This window comes from Aspergillus nomiae (assembly GCF_001204775.2).
Source record: "Aspergillus nomiae NRRL 13137 chromosome Unknown contig00167, whole genome shotgun sequence".
Classification (NCBI taxonomy): Eukaryota; Fungi; Ascomycota; class Eurotiomycetes; order Eurotiales; family Aspergillaceae; genus Aspergillus; species Aspergillus nomiae.
This window is the reverse complement of record NW_015378222.1, coordinates 25,246-48,690: the sequence shown is the minus strand read 5'-3', so window position 1 is coordinate 48,690 and position 23,445 is coordinate 25,246. Positions and strand designations below refer to the sequence as shown.

Below are 23,445 nucleotides of genomic sequence, written 5' to 3'. Positions count from 1 at the left end.
AAACAAAAAGATGCCATGAATGCATGAGTATTGGTCATAATGATCGTTGGATATGACATTTCCCGCCGACAGGGAGAAAACGATAAAGAAAATGGGTAACAGGTAATTTAAGACACGCAAATGGAAAACAAGGAAAGGATCTACGATCACGGTACGCCAGGCTTCGGATCTGATCTAACGGAGCGAAAGAAGACGCAGAAGCGATTTGGAAGACCAAGGTGGCCGTGTTATATTGGGATTCGAAGATCAGATAGCATATTTCCGGGTCCATTCGCGGGCGGTCGCTTCATACCGAGGGCGGTCAGTCTTGTACACATGCGCAATTTCAGGCACCAATGGGTCGTCTGGATTGGGGTCTGTAAGCATCGAACAGATAGACAGCAGCACTGCGAAACAACGGTTAGTCTTGAAAACGGCGATCGCGGGATACGGACGACGAACCTTTAGAGATTGTGAGAGCAGGACTCCATTGATCTCTAAGAATGTCGAGACAGATGCTGCCGTTAGAGTTGATGTTGGGGTGGTAGATACGAGTGGTGAAGTTGACCTTAGGCGGCTTGAATGGGTAGTCGGTAGGGAAGTGGATTGTTAGGAAGAAAACGCCTCCCGAGTATGGAGAGTCACCCTGATAAACCAATCGCATTAGTGATAATGTTCGCAAGTATATGAAAGGCGCATGGGCAGGCCACAAGGTCCCTATTTGTTCAGGAAGGGCGAGCCTCAAGGCAGCCAACAAGGTGTTATGATTCGGAATTCACTCACAGGACCCATAATAGTAGCTTGCCAGTGGAACTGCGAAAAGATTGCCTGTCAGTATTTGATTTTTGGGGTTTTATATAAGTTCGCGATCGACGGGTGCAGGGGACAGGGGATCGAAGTGCTGGTCCCGCGACACCGCCGTCAACGGGAACGGATTGATATGTAGGAACCAGGAGGGGGGATTCAGAAAATCATACCAGGTCTTCACCTAGAGGTCCAGCGGAGCAGGAAGAGGGGGGATCACTATTAAAGAATGGAAGCGTTAGCATTTCTGGAGAACAGCGATTAGATCAAAGGAGGGCATGGTTTAGGAAGTGATTCATGAACGCCCCGCGGGAATAGTGGGGTGTTTCGTCCAGTGGCACGATGGAGAAGAGGGGAAATCATGGAGATAGAGATATAGATATCTTACCGGCCGAGGTCAGTGAGTTCCTTGTTAATTCTCTTAAGAGCCATTTTGTAGGTGATGTGAGGTTTTTTTTCGTTTCCTTTAAAAAAAAGAAAGAGGCTTTTGGAGCGACCACTCAGTCGAAAGAGCGGTTAGTATCGAATTTAAGAAATCTGCACAGCACAATCCGGTCAGTACTCTAAGGCGTAGGGAGAAGGGGAAAAGAATACAATAGGATGTAATGGACAGGAAGAGAAGGAATACGTCAAGAATCGAAGGAAAGATTTTTGGGGGAAAGGAGTGTTGGTGGTGAGGTACTCACAGCGAGATTGATTACGTCGGAGGGGGGGCAAAAAGAGAGGGGGAATTTGGGCTGAAAGAAGAAAAAGAGGAAGAGAGAGAGAGCGAAGAGGGAGAGAAAGGGAAAGGCAAGAGTGGATGAGCGAGATCCAGTGACCGTATTACGGGTCATAATACTGTACCATACAGACCTTCCTCTCAGCCACATCCCCTCTAAGCCACACAGAGGGCCTCTAATACTAAGTAGTAAATTTAATATACAATTATCCATACATCCATGATGCTCCGGACAATAGTACGAAATAGGTAGTACCTACCCTGTAAGTTTTTCAATTGCGCAAGTGCCAAAGATGACCAGGTTAAGGTATCGCCACTTTCAGTCATGATTCTTGTCTGTGACTGGACACTGGATCCTATGCCTGTAATGGACCCTCTTTTCCCTTCTTTTTCTTTTTTCCTTAAGGGCCTTCTTACCTTGACAATTGCAAAAGCGGAAGAACACTTCCAGAGGTACACTCTGGAGTACAATGGAGACCCATCTTGTCGGGATACTTTGTAACATCTACATACGGCGTACATACAGCGGACAGCGTAACAAATGGTTTCAAGTTCGTTTCTCTCCAACACACAAGGCAAGGTCTCAAATACACACTCACTCATACTCTATGTATATCATATATAGAATGATCTACCTCATTCTTGAAATCCAGCAACTTCCCGTTTTATTTGATTTTTTTCATCAATTTGTCATTCTTATCAAGCCTCGCGTGTCCACGTGGCGCAGTCCAAAATCACGTGCATATAAGGTACCGATTCTCGAAGGCTCTACTACCAAGTAGCAGTACTTACGACTCGGCGTCTATCGTGTAGTGATTGAAGCTAGATCAGCAACAGACACGGGGCATTTGACTGGCCGGGTTAGACATTAAACCATGTTATATGACTAGATGCACCGTTTCTTTCTGTCCCGACCTGTTCAACTACTATATTTATACACATTACTGTTTCCAAATTAGTCGCAAGCCATTCTACGAGGATGACAGTGGCAAGTGTCCTAAACAAACGCCTGGACTCCAGTGATGGCGCGCCCCAGAATCAATGCTACGCCAATCATTAGCACCGGGCCCCTTTATGCCGGAAAGGACGGCGATTTTAACTCGGTCTAATACTCACCGTGAATGTCGCTCTGCCCCTCATATGTTTGCACCACAAACAGGTTGGCTACATGCCGGCCGATATGGTATTCATCGCTGGTTGCATTTCCGCCGAAAACTTCTTGAAGTCTATCGCATGGTTAAGATCAGTACCATAATCCCGACTAGGAAAGGGGAATGAAAGTGGGACTGCTTACATCCGAGAGTTGGCCAGGGCGCGGTCACAGTTCTGTCTTTTGACCATGGAGATCATTTCAGGGGTAGATTTGCCTTCGTCCTTGAGTCTAGCAACCTGGGTCGCTGCCAGCGTTCCATAAGCAGCATCTGTGGCAGCATCCGCCAACTTCTTCTGGATTAATTGATACTTCGCCAGAGGGTTGCCCTTGAACTGCTTCCGCTCCAGGGCATAGGTCCGGGCGCGGCTAAGGCAGTCCTCAAGAGCCCCCATGGCTCCAAAGGCAATTCCTAGTCGAGCACTGTTAAGACAGGTGAAAGGCCCAGTGAGACCTTCAACATCGGGGAACATATTCTCCTTTGGAACCGGGCAGTCGTCCAACTGAATCATACCGGTGATAGACGCCCGTAAGGCAGTCTTATTCTTGATAGCCGGAGTCTCCACGGTGCCTGGAGGGCATTGGTCACGTTCCACCACAAACCCGCGGATCTTACCTGTGCTCTCCAGTTTGGCCCACACTATCATGATATCGGAGATGGGGGAGTTAGTAATCCAAGTCTTCGTGCCGGAGAGCGAGTAATAGCCCTTCTTAGTAGGATGCTCTCGTGCAACCGTTTCCATAGAACCAGGGTCTGAGCCATGATTAGGTTCTGTAAGACCAAAACAACCGGCAATCTTTCCCTTGGCCAGCCCTGGTAGAAATCTATCCTTTAGCTCCTGGGTTCCAAACTCGTAGATGGCCGTCATCGCCAGCGAGCTCTGCACGGACATCCCTGATCGGTATCCGGAATCTACCCGTTCAACCTCCTTCGTGATCAGGCCCGACGCAACAGTGCTGGCACCTGCACAACCATAACCCTCAATGCTGGCGCCAAGAAGACCCAGTTCGCCCATTTCTTCCAGTATTTTGCGATCATAGTTCTCGTTTCGATAAGCATCTGACAGATACTCATAAGTCAGCATTCATATCCATTATCCCTCTGCGTAACGTATGGAGCCTTTCATAGACCGGTGTCGGCCCTGCCCCAAACAGGGAGGTCGCATACCGAGAACTCGGGGTAACAAGCGCTCTTGGCAATACTGTCGCGCTGTGTCCTGAATCGCCAATTCCTCCTCCGTATATAGCTCCGATGCAGCCAGAGGATCTTCCCAGTTGAAGGCGGTCGCGAAGCCGCGCATTGGCGCATTAAGTGAAGCTGTAGGCGTCTTGTGCACGTGGCTTGCCGACTGGAGGTGGCGTGAAGCTGCACGGAGCAATGATCGATTCATGATGAGTAGTATAAGCCGCGTTAAAAGATGGAAATTCTTCAAACAAAGGTGGAAGCGACGTGGATAAGCTCTTTCTATGGATATATAAACGTTTTACAGCAGAATTGACAGCTAGTACGGCATACGCGAACATAAATAGTAGTTGTTGCGGGGAAGCTGCTTGAATCGCCCGAACTAGAAAAGGACGATTTTCCCTCGGCAATCGCCCCGGGTGTCGGCCTCCCGTTTGGAGACTTCCGCATCCACCTTCCGCAACCACAAGGTACAGCCGCAAGCCAGCCCGTTGATACTCAGATCGGGTAAGAAGGATCTCAGAAAATAGGGCCCCTGCCGTTCAATACATCCTATGGGTAGTGCAGGCGGATATTCGGCATTTCCCCACCCACTATTTATCAGTTTCGGCTTGTGTTCTGTTCCCTCGGCAGCGTCGCCCAATGAACTGATAGAACTTCGTATCTACCATATTCAATGTAAAACACAAGAGGAGGGAAGAAAGAAGGAAAGAAATCAATGGAAGCAAGTCGCCATTGTCGAGCCTCTAGTTGTATCGTAGAATGGCTTGTGGACATGTTGCCATCCCCATTATGCCACGCACTACGGCCTAGCATCAAGCTAGATCGTACACTTCTCGATTCTTATGTACGTCAAGATTGTTATACAATTGGCTCATTGGCTTGAGAAATTTGAAACACGACTCGCATTAGGTGGTTCTTCGTGTACTGCCGCAGCAATTTGGTTTCGTAGACGAAGACTCCTCGTCCTCTAATGAGTGAAGCTAAGTGTACCGGTTGCAAAACTTCGCAGTGAAGTCTGCCATCCTGCGGCATGTTGAGGACAAGTTGCAGCCCCAACCCTCGGAAATATCGGAGGATTCGTCTGTGAATTATAGGACACGGTCTCCGGTATGGAGGCTCTTTCAGTTCATGTAGCAGCATCCCGAGCGAGACCTCTCCCCATGTGGAAAATCCCGGTGTATAAGAGACCAAGTAAATTAGGCTTCACCACCTCATGAAGATCCGCCCCAAAATGCTCTAATGCTGTATAGAAACTAATCAAGGCTATAACCAGGAAAAGGTGTGTATAACAAGCACAACCCTGTCACAATTTGCAAAGGTTCATGGAGGCAGTGGCCTGAATCAGGCGGGCATTTGGGACTGAAGGAAGTCAAAGACCCCTGTAGGGAAATACTCCTCATCAAAGCCCCACAGATCAGCCATCATAGGATCCACAGAGCCTTCCGAGAGACCTGGCTGTTGCTTCGATTGTGCCGCAGCAGATTCAAATCCACTGCCTCTCTCAGCAGACAAGGGAGCGATGCCCAGTAGCGGGGGCGGGTGGTTTAATATAGTATCCCGCTCACCCAGTGGTTGTGCCCCAGGAATTATTATGGGTTTGAACATAGAATTCTGAGAAGGGTCACGAAAGCTTTGTCCTGTGGACTGTCCGTTGTAAGAGTTCCTTTTCTCCCACTCCTCAAGTCCCGTAAGCATTTTTCTCAGGCCACGGGCTATGTGGTGACTGAGGTGACGCTCGCTAGCTCGCCTACTGCAGGACACCATCAGCTCAATAATCCGTCCAACCAAGGCCCGCACGTATGCGATATCGATGGATAGACCCGCTGATGCAATAGAATTCTGCTTGCCTGGCTGACTAGGAATACAGCTCGAGCAGCTTCTTGCTGCGATCTTCAACAGAAATACAGCGGCAAAGGTGATCATGCTATGTAGATACAACGGGACACCGACCAAAGCTCTCTGTATATCAGGTTCATCCAGAACGACCAATAGAGTACCAATAGCAGATTCGATGGCCAGGTTTGCTCGTTTTTTTCGCTCGTTAGATAAGGGGCGGGCTGACAGTGAACAATGATATGTCCGCAATGCAACAGAATTGAGTTGTAGGCGGGAGAAATGGTAGTGTAGGTAGACAGCTTTATAGGGGTACGCACCAACATAACGACTCCCGGCTATTCAATCCAACATGTTAGATCGCAGATATTCAATCAGAAGGCTTAAGGGCAACTATACCTAGGCGGGGTAGCCATCCAGATTGCCACTCCTCAAGATCGGCGTCAAATTTGTCGATTGTAGTAAACTCGTTCTCGGGTACCTCAAGGTCGACGTCGGGGCCAAAAGCATGGTATATGCGAGTAAGGATGATAAACAAATCCACCTGGCTATGCAAACGCAGGTCGGATTGTGTTACTGTGGGGGACATGGTAAAAGTATTATGATTGGTGATACTCTTGTCCTCATGAATTATAGGTGGTCGGCCATAAGCGATGGAAAAATGGTGCTCTAGAGTCTAGTATCGTTAGTTTCTGCAATACAAAACTTCAATGGAGAAGACTTACATAGAGAAGGTACCACAATCTTGCTTGTTCTTGGTGCTCAGGTGAGCCTTGAGTAGCCTTTCTATATGATTGGTGTAGGTTGCGCTCGGTTGCAATACGTACTGCATACCCCGACAGCTTCCAGCTGACATCTGCAAGCCAAAAAGCGCCTATACATAAAGCGCGTAAATCGTCCAAGGTATGGTGTCTATCAAGCATTGACTCTGATGCCAATTTCGCGAATTCAGTGTAACAGGTATCAAAAAGTCTTTCTTTTTGGGGCATATGCAAAGCTGTAACAGTGAGGATGGCTGCAGCCAACATTGAAGAAGAATTTCGGACTGATGTGAGGTCCTTATGCACAAGGGCTATACCATCCCATAGATAGCGGTTGAGTACCTGGTCAAAGAAATAGAATAACTCCTCCGCGTCTTGTAAATCCACAGTCCCTCGCGAGATCAGGTCAGTGTCGCGGTCCGAAGTATGATGCCGTTCGGGAGTACTTTCTTGAATATCACTCAGCTGGGTCACTTCATACAAGCTGCCCATCGGAGCTGTAACCAATAGTTTTTCTTCCCTGTCAATAGCAGTTTGCAATCGTTGCTGGGTGATGAGGGAAGGCGGGTGGGATACTCCTGTTCCTGATTTGGCACCACCATCGGTCGCATCTCTTCCAAGATCGCCTCTCGAGATATGTATGTCTTCTGTAGATACTGTAGATCCCCGTCGATCGCTCTTCTTATGTGGTGTTTCTGCTGATTTGCCAACGGCTTGATAGTATGAGAGCTCTGGTAATTGTGCCTTTCTGAGCAAATCGGTCATGGCAAGCTCTATCGTTGTCTTCCATCTACACGGCGTGTATTATCGGGTTAGCGAGGATACATGCATGGTGGAATCCGGGTTCAAACAAAGCAAAGCGCACATACTCTGCTTCATCGTCGAGCAAAGTTTGGAGGCTCTTGTTTACGACACATTCCAAGCCCATGCGCCGACATCTGGAGCAGACCGATTCCCCTGCCTTCATATCACAGCGGACTTTATGCCTTTTGCATTCGGTGCACGCACGTATTTTTCGAGAAATCTTGGGTATATGTATTGATTCACGTCGAGAGTTAGCCTCCGGCGCAGGATACGGCAGAGCACCTCGGGGAGGTGAAGCGGACGACGCATCGCCATTGGCTTCGAAATCAAGGCGACTGCGTTTCATGGTATAGAAAAATTCATCGCTAAGGTCTCAGATTGCAATGGGGCCTCGTTTCTTTTTATAGATATTGTCTACGGCCACAGGAGTGGATGCCAAGTGGAAAGAGGGGGGGGTTGCGGAAGATACTAGTAGTGATGGAGAGAATGCGAACTCCTCACTGCCTTAGGCCATACTGTTTAAGCTTACTCCGTACTCGGTACTGAAACCGTTCCTTTTCACTGGCCAGACCTACAGTAGAGGGACCCTAGAGCCTTAGGCGAAGGGGATGGGGATTATTAGCGGGGAAGTCACGTGGGAGTTATGTCCCCAGAAGCTAATCCCAATACGGTCTAATGATGTATTCCCGCCCGTCGCGCGTTCTGCAAAGCTCGGCGCGTGTTGGGTCGCGGCACCACTCTAGAAACCTTTTCTGTGATCTTGTTCAAACCAAAAAGTAGTCCTGACTGGCTTCCCTCGCCGTTTTCATCGTACAACAGCAGGAAACTCATCATGGGTATTAAGCGTAAGTTATTCTCAAACCTAACTGCCTGTTGCAGCACTGCCGTAGAAGCTCATTTGGTACTAACTTTGAGTTTCTCTACAGACCTATACCAGGTAATCGCGGAGAATGCCCCTGATGCGGTCAAGGCGGGGGATATCAAAAACCATTTTGGCCGAAAGGTTGCTATAGTATGTGATGTCCTTCCTTCCGTTTATGAGCTGTGCATTAGGACGCTGTCTGGCTAACGGGTGGTCCCTGGAATCTAGGATGCGTATGTAACTTGATCGTTTTTGGGAAACAAAGAGAGACTAGAAACTAACATACCACAGCTCCATGAGTATCTACAGTTTCCTCATTGCCGTGCGCTCCGAGGGCCAACAACTCATGAGCGACACCGGCGAGACCACGTCGCATCTAATGGGCATGTTCTACCGCACTTTGCGAATGGTCGACAACGGAATCAAACCCCTTTATGTCTTCGATGGAGCTCCGCCAAAACTCAAGTCGGGCGAGCTAGCCAAGCGTACCGCTCGAAAGGCCGAAGCTACTGAGGCTCATGAGGAGGCCAAGGAAACCGGCACAGCGGAGGACGTTGAGAAGTTTTCACGGCGTACAGTACGGGTTACGAGAGATCACAATGCGGAGTGTAAGAAGCTGTTGAAGCTGATGGGCATCCCATACATCGATGCCCCCACCGAGGCGGAGGCGCAGTGCGCAGTCCTTGCACGGGCGGGAAAGGTCTATGCTGCTGCTTCCGAGGATATGGACACGTTATGCTTTGAAGCACCTATTCTCCTCAGACATCTTACATTCAGCGAACAGCGAAAGGAACCGATCCTAGAAATTCATCTCAGCCGCGTGCTGGAAGGACTCGATATGGACCGAAACCAGGTAAGCCACAATAGTTCCACCGGCAGCGCTTAGTTTTGCTTATGGCTTGCGGTATAGTTTATCGATCTTTGTATCTTACTTGGCTGCGATTATTTGGAGCCGATTCCCAAAGTTGGACCCAATACTGCCCTGAAACTGATTCGGGAGTTTGGGAGCCTCGAGAAGGTTGTTGAGCATATGGAGAGCGATCCGAAGAAGAAATACGTTATTCCGGAAGATTGGCCGTACCAGGATGCAAGAGAGCTTTTTCTCAATCCAGACGTGAGGGAAGCTAGCCACCCAGACTGCGACTTCAAATGGGAGGCACCAGATATTGAAGGCCTTGTGGAATTCCTGGTGAAAGACAAGGGCTTTAACGAAGATCGAGTGCGCAACGGCGCAGCCCGGCTCCAGAAGAACTTGAAAACTGCCCAGCAGTCACGTTTAGAGGGCTTTTTCAAACCTGTGGCCCGGACCGATGAGGAGAAGGCGAACCTCAAACGTAAGCACGACGAGAAACTTCAGGAACAGAAAAAACGCAAAAAGGAGGAGGCTAAGGCCAAGAAGGAGGCCAAGGCAAGACCCCGCGGTGCGGGTGAGGGACTCGCTCTCCTTATTCAGTCAATGTTTTACACGACGAGGAAGTTCTTGAAAAGGCAACGGCTAAGTAGGGGGGTCGTAAAAACCATGAGATGGCGTTGGCGTTGCGTGATAAGCTCACTGGGTTGTCGGATTTGCTTTCTGTTCTGAGATGCGGCGTTTCATTGATGGGGTGCAATCACTGAATGTAACTTTTGGATATCCTATGAATAGAACTAATGGGTTTCTCTGGGTAAGAGGGCAGAGAGATGTGATCGTCTCTAGCGCCTGTTATCTTCGAGAACATGCCCTGTTGTTATCGGAGAATTTGCCATACTGGGTCGGTAAAATCAGGCCGCCATGTGCCGAGAGACGCTCTCTCTGAAACCCAGCCTGAATTCTGTGATCCCTCGGCGGATAAGCATGAAAAAGGGAAAGATAACTCTGGATCACATGGACATACTCATTCTTCACTGCCAGGCATTAAAAGGAATTGTTTCGCTGGTTGTAGCGGTTCGTGCTAGGGTTGGGCATTGTTGTAGTGGCGGACCACCATTGCACGTTAATACAGCGGATGTTGATTTCTCTGGTTATATTGGGAAATACGACCAATCTTCGCTCTAGATGGTGCAGCTGCTAGAATATTATCTCTAGACGACGAGGAATCACTGTTGTTTCCGTTGTGGTTGGGGAGATCAGGTTCAAAAACTTCTGGTCGAGTATTATATATCGTGGGCGGGGAAGTCGATGGATCCTGTATCACTGTAAGTAGTAGGGCTACCGAGTGATCAAAGAGATCCCAACGCTGGAACCTCAAGACCAACATATATAAACGGCGTAGTAATGAATAGAACCCATAACTTAGATATACAGACACATTAACCCAGCCAGAGGGGCTATTTATGTCGTGCCGGGGATCCCATCAATAGCCGCCATAGTGAGGTTGACACCGGGTCTGAGCCGAACATCGTTGAGTTATGAGCTGTCAGACCTAGCCTGGCTTATCCAGGGTACTAGAAGGAAACAGGAAATACATATCTAGTAGGAGGTATCTTGGGAAGATGTGAAATCATGATACGAGGTGGGGGTTGTTTGCTTGGGTATGCATGCCCGTTTTCTAGAATCAAATCATGGTCACGATCCTGAGGATCAACCACCGAGCGTGCACCCACCCCAACACAAGTGGGTTTTAGCTTGGTAGACTACAAACTAAATACCCCCCCCCATATTACTATATTTGAAGCACAGGTCCACCATAGGCAGTAGTCAAGGGGACATGGGTGGAATGTTTCTGTCCAGTGCAAAACACATGATTCATACATGCCTATGGCCAGCGCATCTGTTTCATGCCTTATAGTCAATCATCGGGGCACCAACCATGGATTGCGATCTATATTCTTCAAACAGAGGAACCAATAACCACACAACCCGTCAGCGTCTCAAGTATGGAATTTCCCAAGTTAGGAGCAAACTCAAACAGGCGATCCATACATCATCCCCCCTCGTGACCTAAACGGCACGAGGCGGCCAAATGGAAGCCTCCACGGGGGGTTTCCCACCATCGACAACATGCAAGGGACAGACAGCCCGACACCTTCCGTCTAGCTTAGACTCTTACAGAGTATAGTCAACCGGCAAGCTGCCAGGAGACCATGAGCTTGACCAAACAGCAAATTCCAATAGCCGATCTCAATGGATGTAGAACACCCCAAAATAGGTCTAGTCAATCCGGAATGGTTGATTCTGATACAGAGCCAACCAGGCCGTAAGGTAGAACGGCCAAAGACAATATTGATGAATCATCAAGCTTCAAGAATTAAATACCATAGCCATGATGATTGTGACGCACGATGATTGTCCTTGTCGTTGCGAAAGCCATCTGTGGATTGGGAAAAGATACGGGAATTAGGTACGTATACATGGAAGGAAGCGCGTGTCACCTTTCTCTTCTTTCTTTATTCCATCAAAGGAAGATACGAAGATAGAGAAGCTGACCATATACATGGGAATATTTCCCAAGGGATTGCTAGCTTAAGAATTATCCAGAGAAAAGAGAAAAATCAAGGAGGGAGGGGGATGGGGGGGGAGGAGGTGGAAGCAGAACGCGTAGAAAGACTGCGTGAGGGAGTGAGGATGTGCGATCTGTCGATGAATGCAATGGATATCCACTTCATGACCAAGAGCTAGCAATAAGGACTAACTCTTATCAGAATATTGATCACCCGAGAATACGGCCCTACCAATAATCTACCGAGAAAATGCACAAAGAAAAAAAGGAAAAAATCGTGGGAAAAAAAAGAGGAGAAACAGCAGAGGGACTTTGACGTGTAGGTGCTTGGGAGTGAGTGATCTTGTGTCAACACCCGCTGCCCTATAAAGCGCGGATGCCCCGCGGCCTTCCACCCCTTCCGTCGTCGACTGCTTTTCCTTCTGCTTCCACCAACGATTCACCCTTACGCCTGTTGAACTTGTATATCATCTCTTAGACTTCGGTCTCCCTTATAACTTCGACTTTAAAATCACAAGTCATACTTACCCACCCTAAAGATGCCTCCCAAGAAGCTTCCACCGGCGCAGAAGAAGACTGGCTCGACTCATGCTTCCTACCGTGGTATGATTTTACTGATCTTCCCTCACCACCACATCGCGTCAGGGTGATCTTATTATCGTTTTTGTCGCGAATGAATGCTGATTCATTTGATATAGATATGATTAAGGATGCTATCCTGAATGTGAGTTGATCACGCCATTCCCGAGGCGCTTTGGGAGATGGATGTTGGGTCCCAACTTCTCCGACCGTGACACGTCTGCACGGTGCTGGATCACCCCAACGTCACGTCGGAAATTCTTGAATATTCTTTCAAGCTGGTCGCTAACATTTTGTCCTCTAGCTGAAAGAGCGCAATGGTAGCAGGTATGTTAGTTTTTGTTTTTGTCTCGCCGCGCAAGGCCCCGTTCAGCGACGTGGCAGCCGCAGCACTCGTCCAAGTCGCGTATTGGGCTAACTTGATCGCCCCATGACAGTCGTCAGTCCATCAAGAAATATGTTTTGGCAAACAACAAGATTGCACCTGCATCTACCAACGCCTTCGATAGCCAGTTCAACAAGGCTATCAAGGCAGGCGTTGAGAAGGGTGAATTCACCAACCAAGGGTAAGTCTTTATATCGCGCGCGCATTTAAGAGTCATTCCCCCTGTGGCCACCGAACTGAGCATGCTATTGCCTGTGCCCTCTAATCTGTTACCGTCGCGTATCCCTTTGTTTTGATAAATGGTGAGCTGACGCGTCTTATCTCTAGGTCCTTCTGGACCCGTGAAGCTCGCCAAGAAGGAAGCTGCTCCTAAGCCTGCTGCCAAGGTAAGTGATATATATCTTCTCATCTGTTTAGACTTCAACATGATTAATATAATTATCAGAAGAGCACCACCACTGCCAAGCCGAAGAAGGCTACTGCCACTACTACTAAGAAGGCTGAGAAGGCCGAAAAGGCCGAGAAGCCTAAGGCGACCACCAAGAAGACTGGCACTACTACTGCCAAGAGGAGTGTCGGCAGACCCAAGGCAAACACTGCTAAGCCTCGCAAAGCATCTACTGCTGTACGTATCACCATCGGCCGCCCTTGTCCCGGAACTGTATTCTAACATCCAAGCAGGCCCCTGCCGTTGTCGACCAACCCAAGGTCATCGGCAAGACGAAGTCCGGTCGTGTGACCAAGACGACGGCCAAGCCTGAAAAGGCCACCAAGAAGTCTACCAAGAAGGCCTAAAGCCAATGTCTGGCAGAACATATTTTTGAGCGACTAGTTGATTTCCTGTTCGATTTGGTTGACTTGACGTGGGCTTCGGACTGTATCTTTTTCTTTTTTGGGTTGTATCCCTTCTTTCTTCGGCTGTAATTTCTTTTTATCTCTATCTTTTGTCGATGCGGTGACTGCTCCTGGGATATGTTGATGGTTTATTCTTTCGTTATCGGTAGGGTTGGCGTCTTGCGGTGGATATGGGAAACGTCTTATCTTTTTTTTCTTTGTGCTTGATATTTATTTAAAGCACGCGTCAGCGGACAGTGCTACGTTGTGAATGGAGTTGATAGCCATGCTTAAACGAGAGGTCCCCTATTCAGTTTCCGTGTAGAATTGTAGAAGCCCGGGTTGTGGTCTGGAGTGCAGATAAGTAAGGTATACTGAAGGTTCTTGTTGATCCGACAGCTATGAGAGGCATCTTACTGCTGACTGACATGAGCGGCAGCTTTCACAAATTCAAGGAGAGACGGGGCTTGGGACTGTCAATTGGGTCAATGCTCCTAAGTATTGATTTCTCATACATAGTATAACAATGCATATTCGATATTATGTGATCCGAGTCCAGGTTCTCACCTGAGGGGATAGAAGGACTCCTTCAAGCTCGCTGGGTCAATTCCAAAAATAGGAGATAGAAAGTACCCACTCGGTGAGCAGTAGTACTCCGTACTACTAGGTATTCGAAGAATAGCCTTGTAAGCACCTTACTTATTTATGGACGCATCTTCAGCAGACGGGTCTGCCACTTCGCAAGGCCCAATATTGTGTCAAGCCTGCAGTCTACACTCTTTCAATACACCACACATGACCTTGTTTAGTACTCTACCATACCAGGAAGAATGATGGGCAATACGCATAGGGGTTCATTGCGTCAGGATAGGACAGGATAGTTTGGGTGTGACGTTGGCACTGTCGATCATTTAGCACAGTACCCATCGCGGTGGAATAAGGAGGATCAGGCTGAGTTTGAGAACCCGATTATGGCGTAATCCTGTTAGAATGCTCATACTAAATAGTTTGTGAGTTACTCTGGGGGAGGAAGATAGCGACAGAGTAAAAGAAAAGAAGTTGAGTTTAATAGGTGAAATTATCATTATCATTATCATTATTATTATTATCGTTATTATTGTTGTTATTATCAGTATAATAATAATAACATCCTTTCTAAGTGACGCAAACATAACTTGGCCGAAACATTTCATTCCATGTTTCAAATACTACTTGGAAGCGACAATTGCAGCATGAGGTCTCTAGGCTACTTTCACGAGGATTGAATATATACTACTCCAGTAAGGATATACTAAAATTGCCACTAGTACAGCTGCAAAGGTTATGCAGTTTGCCGCCCGTGTCTGTGAAGTGTCACCTGTCATCGTGATACCTCCTTATACACGGTACTTCGGAATGTATGTACCCGTTGTTTCAGTGTGTAGTGTATGAGGCGACGACTCGGGATGGGCAATTTCTAACTGCTCTTGGCGGATATGCTCTGGGAACCGAATCCGATCAATCGGCCTATAAATTTCATGCAAAAGTGCCTCTGTACTACTAAGGTTCCGTGCAGAGTAAACCTTGGTCTTAGATTTTGTACCCGACATACCGTATGTATGTACAGACACATATCTATGCATAAGTACGCTGTGTGGAATATGGATATCGTATGGCCTAGATAGATCAAATCAATACTAGTACTGTACAAGTATTGTCACCTACTAGATTGTCACTGTACATATGATTAGGAGGAGGAATGGAATCAAATGGTAGATAAAGCAGCACATGGCTGACGTTCCTTATCTTCCATGATACAGCCGGGAGCCGTTCCTTGCTTATCTGTACGGAGTACAAACAATTACAATACGCAGAACTTCCCCGTTGCTGGAAGTAATTAAAGCTGACTACTTCATCAAAACTGTGGAGCAAAAGATCCATCCTTACCAGGAACAATAACTGACACACATGGGTCCTCCGGGTTTCCTAGCACTACGGAGTACTGCTCACTAACCAGCCTCCTTTACCTAGTGTCCAGTGAAAGAGACACCTGAAAAATAAGAATGAAAAGGGAGTCACTTTAGTTTTTCTGCCTGCCACGGGGCAAGATCCATCTGTTTCTTTATCCGCCACAATAAAGGTTCTGCATCCATGCATTCTATACCCACGACTAACTAGTACTTGGGAGGTTGGACGGAGTGCAGATACATACATACAGTACAAGGTACTTCACCTCATACATACCCCATACAAGTCATACAGTGTAATACCCCCCTTCTCCAGGCACCCTCTTTTTTTTCCTTGGTAAGGATTTTCTTTTCCTTTTTTTCCTCCCCCCGTCTGCCTGCCCAGACCCAGAATTACATTACCAGTCCATACCAAATCGTGAGGTCTTTTTTCCCTCCTTCCCTTCTCTACCTAAGAATAATACCGTCAGTCTTGGTTCCTCGTCCAAAGTCTCCCCCAACCCATCAATCATCCCCCATACGCCCGACTGGTGTCTACCTCTTTTCACACACTCTCTCTACTCGTCCTCCCTCCCCACCTTCTCTAATTCGCCCTTTAATCAACAACTCGTCCTTTCTACGTCTTTTGTCCGACTTCTCTTTCTTTTCGCACTCATTAATCGTCTTGGGACTCGAACACGTTTGCCTGTGCCGGTATTGGTCGACGTACATTTCGCCATTTTCCTTTCGTTTGATGAACATGCCAATCCGTCGCTAAATCTATGCCACGCCCTCCCCGGCTGGTGGCTTCAGCTCGATTCGGGGACTTTGTACTTGCATCTCGAACCCTGCCATTGATCGGTCGCTGTCACCCTCGTCTTCCCTCCCCCTTCCTTTCCTCGCTATCTTCCCTCCCGTCGTTGGCCGGAGACAGTCGACCCCGGTTCCCGCCCAGCACGCTGGCTGTTTGCTGAGCTTAATAGGCCCACGCAGGTCTCACGTCACCGTTCTATCCCCTCCTTTATATACACACCGTTTGGCGTTTCGACTTTGCGCCGGAGTCGAAACCTAGCGACCATGCCATCTTTTTCTAACGACAGCTCTTATCAGACGGCCACTGCCACAGCTACCCACCCTCGTTCTTTTGACTCGCCGCCAGGGAAACCACACGATAAAACTCCCGTGGGTAACACTTTTCTGTGGACAAACTGGCCCAATGGCGACACCAATCACCTTGACACCCCCGGAAACGACCGCCAACCGCTCGCGAACGGCAGTGTGTACTCTTTGAATGGGCCTCGGTCAAGCGCTAGTTCTTACACTCGGGATCTGTCACACTCGAAAGATGGAAGCATGCATTCATTAGGCCATGTACCGGCCCGGGACCCCCGGGATGGTGGACGGCCTTCCATGACGCACGAACAGGATTTCGCGCGGAAATCTACCGATGCAGGAGCCGGGGCAGGTTCAGCGACGGCGTCGATAGCCAGCCAGCAGCCGAACGGCACATCACTCAACTCACGATCACCAAATGGAAGACCGCTGATGAATGGGGATTATGCTCGACCTTCTGCCGATGGACTGGTTCCTTCGGAATCCATGGGGAACGTTTCGGAAACATGGCCGTCAACTTCGCAGCCCATCGACACAGGACGCCTCTCACCTGACCCTGATTGCCTATCCCCGTCGCAGAAAAGCCCCCATCGATATTCTTCTCCACCGCTCCCATCTGGCACAGAACAGCCAGAACCGGCGAATTCCGGCCTTCGACATCGGCATACGCTACAGGTTCCAAGAAACGCTAGCGGCCGTCGAAGTAGTCGCGACCACTCCGAGGATGCGGCATATACCAGCGGACGATTGTCTCCGACAGGAGGGGTTCGTCGTACCTCTTTCAGTCTTGGCCGCCGGGCCAGCAAGACCAATCGCTCAGATACCTTCCTGGATGAAGCTAATCCTGATGAAGATGCAGCCAGATGGGCAGAAGCCATCAAGCAACGGCGGGCTTCAAAGCGGAGACGCCGGGATGACGACGATGACGACCGTGTCATCGTGGGAACAAAGGTGGATCAAAATCATGTGAACTGGGTTACAGCGTACAACATGCTCACAGGAATTCGGTTTACCGTCTCGAGAATTAATGCGAAGATGGACCGGGAGCTCACCCCTGCGGACTTTGAGGCGAAACATAAATTTTCTTTTGACATGTATGCCCTAGTGCCCCCATCCCCTATCCTATGGTCACTCGTTCTTTCACTTACACTGGACCCGTGGGCAGCACTGGCAATGAGTTAACACCTTCTGCCAAATACGACTTCAAATTCAAAGACTATGCGCCTTGGGTCTTCCGGCATCTGCGAACGAAGTTCCGGATTGATCCTGCTGACTACCTAATGTCTCTCACAAGCAAGTATATTCTTTCGGAATTGGGCTCGCCTGGGAAAAGTGGCAGCTTCTTTTACTTTTCGAGAGACTACAAATACATCATCAAAACTATACATCACTCCGAACACAAGCTATTACGCAAAATTCTCCCAGAGTATTATAAACACGTCGAGCAGAATCCCAACACGCTGATCTCGCAGTTTTATGGCCTTCACCGTGTCAAGATGGCCTATGGACGCAAGATCCACTTTGTGGTCATGAACAACCTCTTCCCGCCTCATCGTGATATTCATCAGACATTCGATCTGAAGGGCTCGACGATCGGCCGTGACTTGCGCGAAGAGGACCTTGAGAAGAACCCACGAGCCACTCTGAAGGACCTAAACTGGGTCCGGAGAGAACGTCACCTCGAGTGTGGACCATCGAAACGGGAATTTTTCCTGGCACAACTTGAGCGGGATGTTGAATTATTGAAGCGGCTCAAGATCATGGACTACTCTCTATTAGTGGGCATCCATGATCTAGAGAGAGGAAATGAGGAAAAGCTTCGTGACAAAACTCTGCAAGTTTTCCAACCCGGTGGTGATCGAGAAGAAGAAGCGAACCCGAACATGCTCATGCGCACACCGTCAAAATTGGAAAATGAGCGCAAGGCCCGTGAGCTACGAATGTCCCTCAAACGTGAACGCCCAGTGCCTCTGGACAAAGCAACTGCAAAGATGCCGGAAGAAATTCTCGACGAAAGAAAATTTCATGTCTTCTATTCCGACGATGGGGGATTCCGAGCCACTCATGAGAATGGTCAGCCTGGAGAGGAGATCTATTACCTCGGAATCATCGATTGTTTGACACACGTAAGTCAATACTTGATGGATGCAGACAGAGTATTCTGAATACAACGCTGACTTTAGATAAGTATGGCACGGTGAAACGATTGGAGCACTTCTTTAAGGGCCTGTCACATGACCGGCATCAAATTTCACCAGTTCCCCCCGAGGGTTATGGTGATCGCTTTGTGAAGTTCATCAAGGGCATCACTATGTCTAAAGAAGAAGCGGTACGTTGTCGGGAATCCCGGCAGCTAGGCAGAACATCTGCTGAGCGTACGCCTTCCGTTGAACGGACAATACAGGCGGCGGAAAAGGAAGCGGCCAAGGATGTATCTTTTACACACCCTCGGACGTTATCGACAGTTAGGGACCCAACGGACAGCGGTTCAACGGGTCCAACTTCGACACTACCGATCGTAGACGAGGCCGGCGAGGCCAGTAGCGTTGGTGGACACAGTCAACATAGCCGACACGGCGGCGCTCCGCCAGCGACGGAGAAGAAACTGCCACCACTCCCCAATCAAGACCATCTTCGACCCGACGGGAAGAGAATGGCGATCGCTTGAAACGTGTTTTACTTCTCCCTTTCAGCGAACGATCTTCCCTAACCCCAGGGCGATGAAATTCGGTTGATTCTCATGATACCCTTTTTGCAGCTCAAAATTTCTTCTATCTATCCTATTCCTGGCGCCGTGAGGCCTCTCGTCCCTGCCTGCGTAACGCATTTCTTCTTCCATCTACCTCCATCCAATCTCCGGAAGAAACCACTCTTGTGATACTGGCCATGTTACCACGATTGATGTGAGTTTCGCTCTCGGGCACCCTATGCCTGTCTTCACAGGACATCTCCTTTTGCCCTTCCATATCATCTCAGCTTCTGTTTTCGACCGACTTGGTCTCATTTTTGAGACCGTACTTTCTTTTATCAGCATGGCAAGCGGTATTTGATCATGTGTCTCATCATTTTTGAAGTATTTACCTACCCACATTCCTCTCTCCTTATCTCTTCGAGACCTTTTCCTTTTTGTCTGTGTGTACCTGCGTGTTTATTCTATCACCCTCCTTTTTGAGAGAGCGACTAAAAAAGTCGCCGCTTTGAGCGTTGGAATCTGATCCACGCTGACTGGTTCTGGCTTTGTCTTTAGCCTCCCCTCGACTGCTTCTATATTCACTGTACCATCTTCTCCTTTGTTTGAGTCTAAGGTCGGCCTTTCGACTCTGCCCTTTCTTTGTTTATCTCTCCCTTTCTTTCTGCTTTTCTACCTCGTATGTCTCTGGCTGAACGTTGTCCGCCATTGTTCTAGCCGCCTATTTTTTGCTGTCTTTTGTATACATGGATGGGAGAAGCGAATGCTTTAATTTTTGCATGAGCAGGTCTGAGCGGTTTAATTATGTGTGTTTTCTGTGTTCGTTTTTTGTTAGATTGATAGAAGACGCACAATAGGCGCTGTTCCTAGAGAATTGATACCAATCCGCTTTTGTTTCAGGAAAAAAGGGTGTCATAGATCCCGGTCCTGCTATATGCTTGTTGTAGAACTTTAAACCTGTAACCTGGTATAAAAAATAGCTACAAAAGGCGGGCTTTCCAGCCGTAATATTCCAACTAGAACCCTATTGAAACCGTTCCAAATGACCTCGTGCCGCTTTTTGGTTTTTTTTATTTTTAGCCTCTTTTCGAGCCCATACCCCAATCCATCCAACTCTCCCAAAGTGGGTATAGCATTTGTTACTTGAAAAACATCCATGAAAGAAACGCCATTCTACATGCCAGTTCAGTGCAGCCAGAACCCAGTGGAACAAGTGTAAAACGACAAAAGCAACGGCAAGCAGAGCAAATGAAGAAAAAGCCACCCAGTGACGCCAACTACCGAATTGTAAAGTGAAAAGTTGGGGGAATAAATGTGAGAACGGTGGTGTTAAGACAATTTATTAGAAGATTAAAGAAGTAGGGCAACTGAGTGAGGAGGCGTTTGACACGTAGGTTATCACTGAAGGCGCATAACCCCGATTGGAGACGATGACTGCGAAGGCGGAAAGAGGGGAAGCGCAGTAGATGCAGAAATCATTCAGCCTTGCCTTGTGTCACTTTGGCAGCTTGGATGGCGGACATCTTCTGGGTCCAGCCTTGTGTGGGCTGAGGCTTCTTGACGGTGCGAAGATCATCAGTCGAGAATCCAGAAATGCGCATGTTGTAGTTACGTTCGAGAACAAGCTGAATATCGCGGATCTCGAGGGTAGATGACGGACGTAGTTTGGCGAGACGGCAGGCAGCGGTAATCACGTCGTCAACGAAGTCATCGGCCATTTGGAGGATGAACTGATTAATGTTAGATGAGTCTCATATAAAAGGCGACCGGGGTTTATTAGTGACGTTCAAGGGGGTAAACAACGTACGTCTTCAGCATCTGGAGTGAGTCCCTCACCCTCTCCTCCCCCAGTCACCTGGCGAACCAAGATGTCAAGCATCTTCTTGCTCAGGACTCGCTGGCCTTCGCCTTCAAGGACGTACCCCGGGTGTTTTTGAATCGCAGGCTGACCCATCATACCCATAGCGCCGTGGCTGGGACCACCTGACATGGTTGGCCGCGCTGGCGCCATAGTGACAGGCTCCGGAGGAGGGACATTCAGGGTTTTTGGAATGGCCATATTGATGTTTCGTGCCGAGTTATCAGTGGCTCTGTTGGGAATATAGCCCTGAGGATGCGCATGTGAATTGGTCGCAGGCTGTGGCATGTTTTGCTGTTGGCCCATGTTGTTGTTTGCGTTATTATTGGTATAGTTTTGAGCAGCCTGAGCCATAGCAGCTTGTTGGGACAAAGGACGTGGGGGCCCTTGCACATTAACTGGCTGAGCTGTGGTAGGCGTAGGCGTAGAGCCGTCCAAGTTAGGTACTTGCGTGAAGGTGACCTGTGAGCCAGGTGCTCCTGGCTGAGGCTGGGCCTGCGGTTGTGGTTGCGGATGCTGCTGCTGCTGCGGCTGCGGCTGCGACTGCGACTGCGCTTGGGGAGGAACGACTGGTGGTGCGGCAGGAGCGGCAGGAGTGGCCACCGGGGCCGCCTGTGCAACGGGCACTTGGCCTTGTTGGGAGACTGACGGTGACATAGCTGTCTGGCCAGCTTGGCTTCGTGCGGCACTTACCGCAGAAGTGATAGTATGAGGGGCAGGTGTTGGGGCCTGACCAGGATGCATTGACACGGGTGTGTTTGCGGGGCGACCATCCGAACCAGCAGGGACAGTGGGAGCTGGTGTGACACTGGCACCTTGTGGTTGACCTGTAACGTTCTGTACGCCTGCCCTCTGTTGCTGCGCCTTGAAGTTTTCTTGCTGCTCTTTGAACTTGGTCAAGAAGTCACCCCCTTCTCGGTAAAGCTTCTCTGCCGCAAGCTGCCGATTTTTGAATTCCTGTAGCTCCTCCTGGGTCATATTTCCGGCAGTCTGGCGCTGGCTAAACTGCTGACGTAGCTCCGCTACGCGCGCCCTGCCGATCTCTTGCTTCTGCAGCGCAATGCCGTATCGTAACCTGGCCTCCGGAAGCCATGACTGCGCTTGTTCCTGGCTGATATTGGGAGGAAGAGAGAATTGCAGACTGTTGACTTTTTGTTGGATCTGAGGTAGGAGCTGATTGAAGGTCTGAGGGTTGACCGACTGCGGCCGCTGGCCGGGCTGACCAGGCTGGCCCTGGAGCTGTTGTTGCTGGAGCTGGCGGTTCTGCTGGAATGCTCGCATACCCTTCATCAGACTTTGTGATATCTGGGTAAGCCTCGAGTGCGCGTGCTGATATTCTGTGCTCTGAGGGTCGCGGTTATTGAGGACCTCCCAAAAGTTGCGCACCAGTTGGGTGTGTTGACTCTTCTGTTGCTCGGTGAGATGAGGGAGCTTCTGGACTTGATCGGTCCGGATCAAATTCGAGTGTTGGGTAACCATGGGCTGAGCCGCAGGAACCTGTGAGCCGTCCATCCTCTCGATAATAAACCTGACACAGAGCGGAAGCGAACGTATGGGTTACTATCGATATGGGTGGGCCGAAGGTCGATGTAACCCCGAAAACAAGGGAATGATGGGTTGAATCCGCGCGACAGTTGAATCGTTAAGCTACGTGGATGAGGCCACGAAGCGACCGGGCAGGCGTTGGCAGAGGTCAAGTCAAATGGCGTGAGGGGCGATAGCTGGCAGAAAACACTGCAGTCCCCGTCAGAAGGGAGAGATTGAACGAACGATTCAGGCTCAGAATCAACGATGGATGGCGGAGAGTTTGGGAGCCTCAGGTCTTCACGTCTTGGCAGTCAGTGTTGCTCCCAAAGCGGTAATCTGGGGTCCAGTGACTTGGTATCACCTGTTGCAGGCGATCATCATATAATCTTCTTCTTCCTTTTTCCTTATACTAGTAGTACCGTCAAAGATTTCTGCTTTCTCTTTCCCTGTGTCATACATTTACTCGAATCCTACTTTCTAAGACCTCGAACCCAGATTGTAAATCATCCAAAATTCATTAGCAAATACTATAAATGCTCCTGGCAACAGAAGTGAATGTGCTATCTTTCGATGTTCGTCTGCACAATAATTATTGTCCTGTACTACAACCCTCATGGAGATAGTTGCATTGGTGAGACTACCAGGTCGTCAGAGATGGCAACACTAATGTAATAATACGGACTCCACAAAGCGGCTATCAGCCCGAGCTCTTGATGACGAGCACAGTAGGAAACCCTCTAGAGAGCACGATATTCCACTGGTCCAGCAAAATGGCAAGGCTACCAAAGAACCGATCGGCAATCACCTTGCTATGAATCACATATCAGGGCCAATAGGTAGGAGAACGACCCGACAAGCGGTGTATCAAAGCATCCCATTCGTCTCGCAAGCTTGACGCGAGTCGTCATAGGCCGGGCCTAGCACTGAGATTGGAATGGGAATCTCAGCGATTGGGCAAACCGACAATATGATTCCAAGCAGATTTGACACTGTAACCCGCGCAACGATCGCATCCC

General features: G+C 48.9%; 7 protein-coding genes across 7 annotated transcripts; 3 read left to right on the top strand and 4 right to left on the bottom strand.

Moving 5' to 3' along the window:
• Positions 1 to 246: 246 nt before the first annotated feature.
• On the bottom strand, positions 247 to 643 carry ANOM_006351 (putative ubiquitin conjugating enzyme (UbcD); the record flags this gene model as incomplete). The annotated part of the gene is made up of 2 exons (XM_015551607.1): positions 247 to 386; positions 442 to 643. 2 exons carry the CDS (start codon positions 641 to 643, stop codon positions 247 to 249), a joined length of 342 nt encoding a protein of 113 aa, XP_015406147.1.
• Positions 644 to 2,412: 1,769 nt separating this feature from the next.
• On the bottom strand, positions 2,413 to 4,137 carry ANOM_006350 (acyl-CoA dehydrogenase; the record flags this gene model as incomplete). The annotated part of the gene is made up of 4 exons (XM_015551606.1): positions 2,413 to 2,548; positions 2,621 to 2,730; positions 2,799 to 3,714; positions 3,823 to 4,137. Coding segments are annotated over 4 exons (1,338 nt in total), but the record flags the coding sequence as incomplete, so codon positions are not given.
• A 1,044-nt stretch (positions 4,138 to 5,181) lies between these two features.
• Positions 5,182 to 7,584, bottom strand: ANOM_006349 (transcription factor; the record flags this gene model as incomplete). The annotated part of the gene is made up of 4 exons (XM_015551605.1): positions 5,182 to 6,011; positions 6,073 to 6,349; positions 6,399 to 7,224; positions 7,304 to 7,584. The coding sequence occupies 4 exons, from the start codon at positions 7,582 to 7,584 to the stop codon at positions 5,182 to 5,184; spliced, it is 2,214 nt and encodes a 737-aa protein (XP_015406155.1).
• Positions 7,585 to 8,070: 486 nt separating this feature from the next.
• On the top strand, positions 8,071 to 9,603 carry fen1 (multifunctional nuclease RAD27; the record flags this gene model as incomplete). The annotated part of the gene is made up of 5 exons (XM_015551604.1): positions 8,071 to 8,083; positions 8,165 to 8,282; positions 8,392 to 8,953; positions 9,011 to 9,527; positions 9,578 to 9,603. 5 exons carry the CDS (start codon positions 8,071 to 8,073, stop codon positions 9,601 to 9,603), a joined length of 1,236 nt encoding a protein of 411 aa, XP_015406154.1.
• A 2,589-nt stretch (positions 9,604 to 12,192) lies between these two features.
• Positions 12,193 to 13,346, top strand: ANOM_006347 (histone H1/H5 family protein; the record flags this gene model as incomplete). The annotated part of the gene is made up of 7 exons (XM_015551603.1): positions 12,193 to 12,243; positions 12,403 to 12,425; positions 12,536 to 12,664; positions 12,725 to 12,762; positions 12,811 to 12,869; positions 12,929 to 13,108; positions 13,165 to 13,346. 7 exons carry the CDS (start codon positions 12,193 to 12,195, stop codon positions 13,276 to 13,278), a joined length of 594 nt encoding a protein of 197 aa, XP_015406143.1. The 3' UTR covers positions 13,279 to 13,346.
• Positions 13,347 to 16,319: 2,973 nt separating this feature from the next.
• On the top strand, positions 16,320 to 19,298 carry ANOM_006346 (1-phosphatidylinositol-4-phosphate 5-kinase; the record flags this gene model as incomplete). The annotated part of the gene is made up of 3 exons (XM_015551602.1): positions 16,320 to 17,449; positions 17,521 to 18,481; positions 18,544 to 19,298. The coding sequence occupies 3 exons, from the start codon at positions 16,320 to 16,322 to the stop codon at positions 19,021 to 19,023; spliced, it is 2,571 nt and encodes an 856-aa protein (XP_015406142.1). The 3' UTR covers positions 19,024 to 19,298.
• Positions 19,299 to 20,519: 1,221 nt separating this feature from the next.
• ANOM_006345 (putative transcription initiation factor TFIID subunit 12) lies at positions 20,520 to 22,414 on the bottom strand (the record flags this gene model as incomplete). Its single annotated transcript, XM_015551601.1, has 2 exons — positions 20,520 to 20,774; positions 20,852 to 22,414. 2 exons carry the CDS (start codon positions 22,412 to 22,414, stop codon positions 20,520 to 20,522), a joined length of 1,818 nt encoding a protein of 605 aa, XP_015406145.1.
• Between the last annotated feature and the right edge of the window lie 1,031 nt (positions 22,415 to 23,445).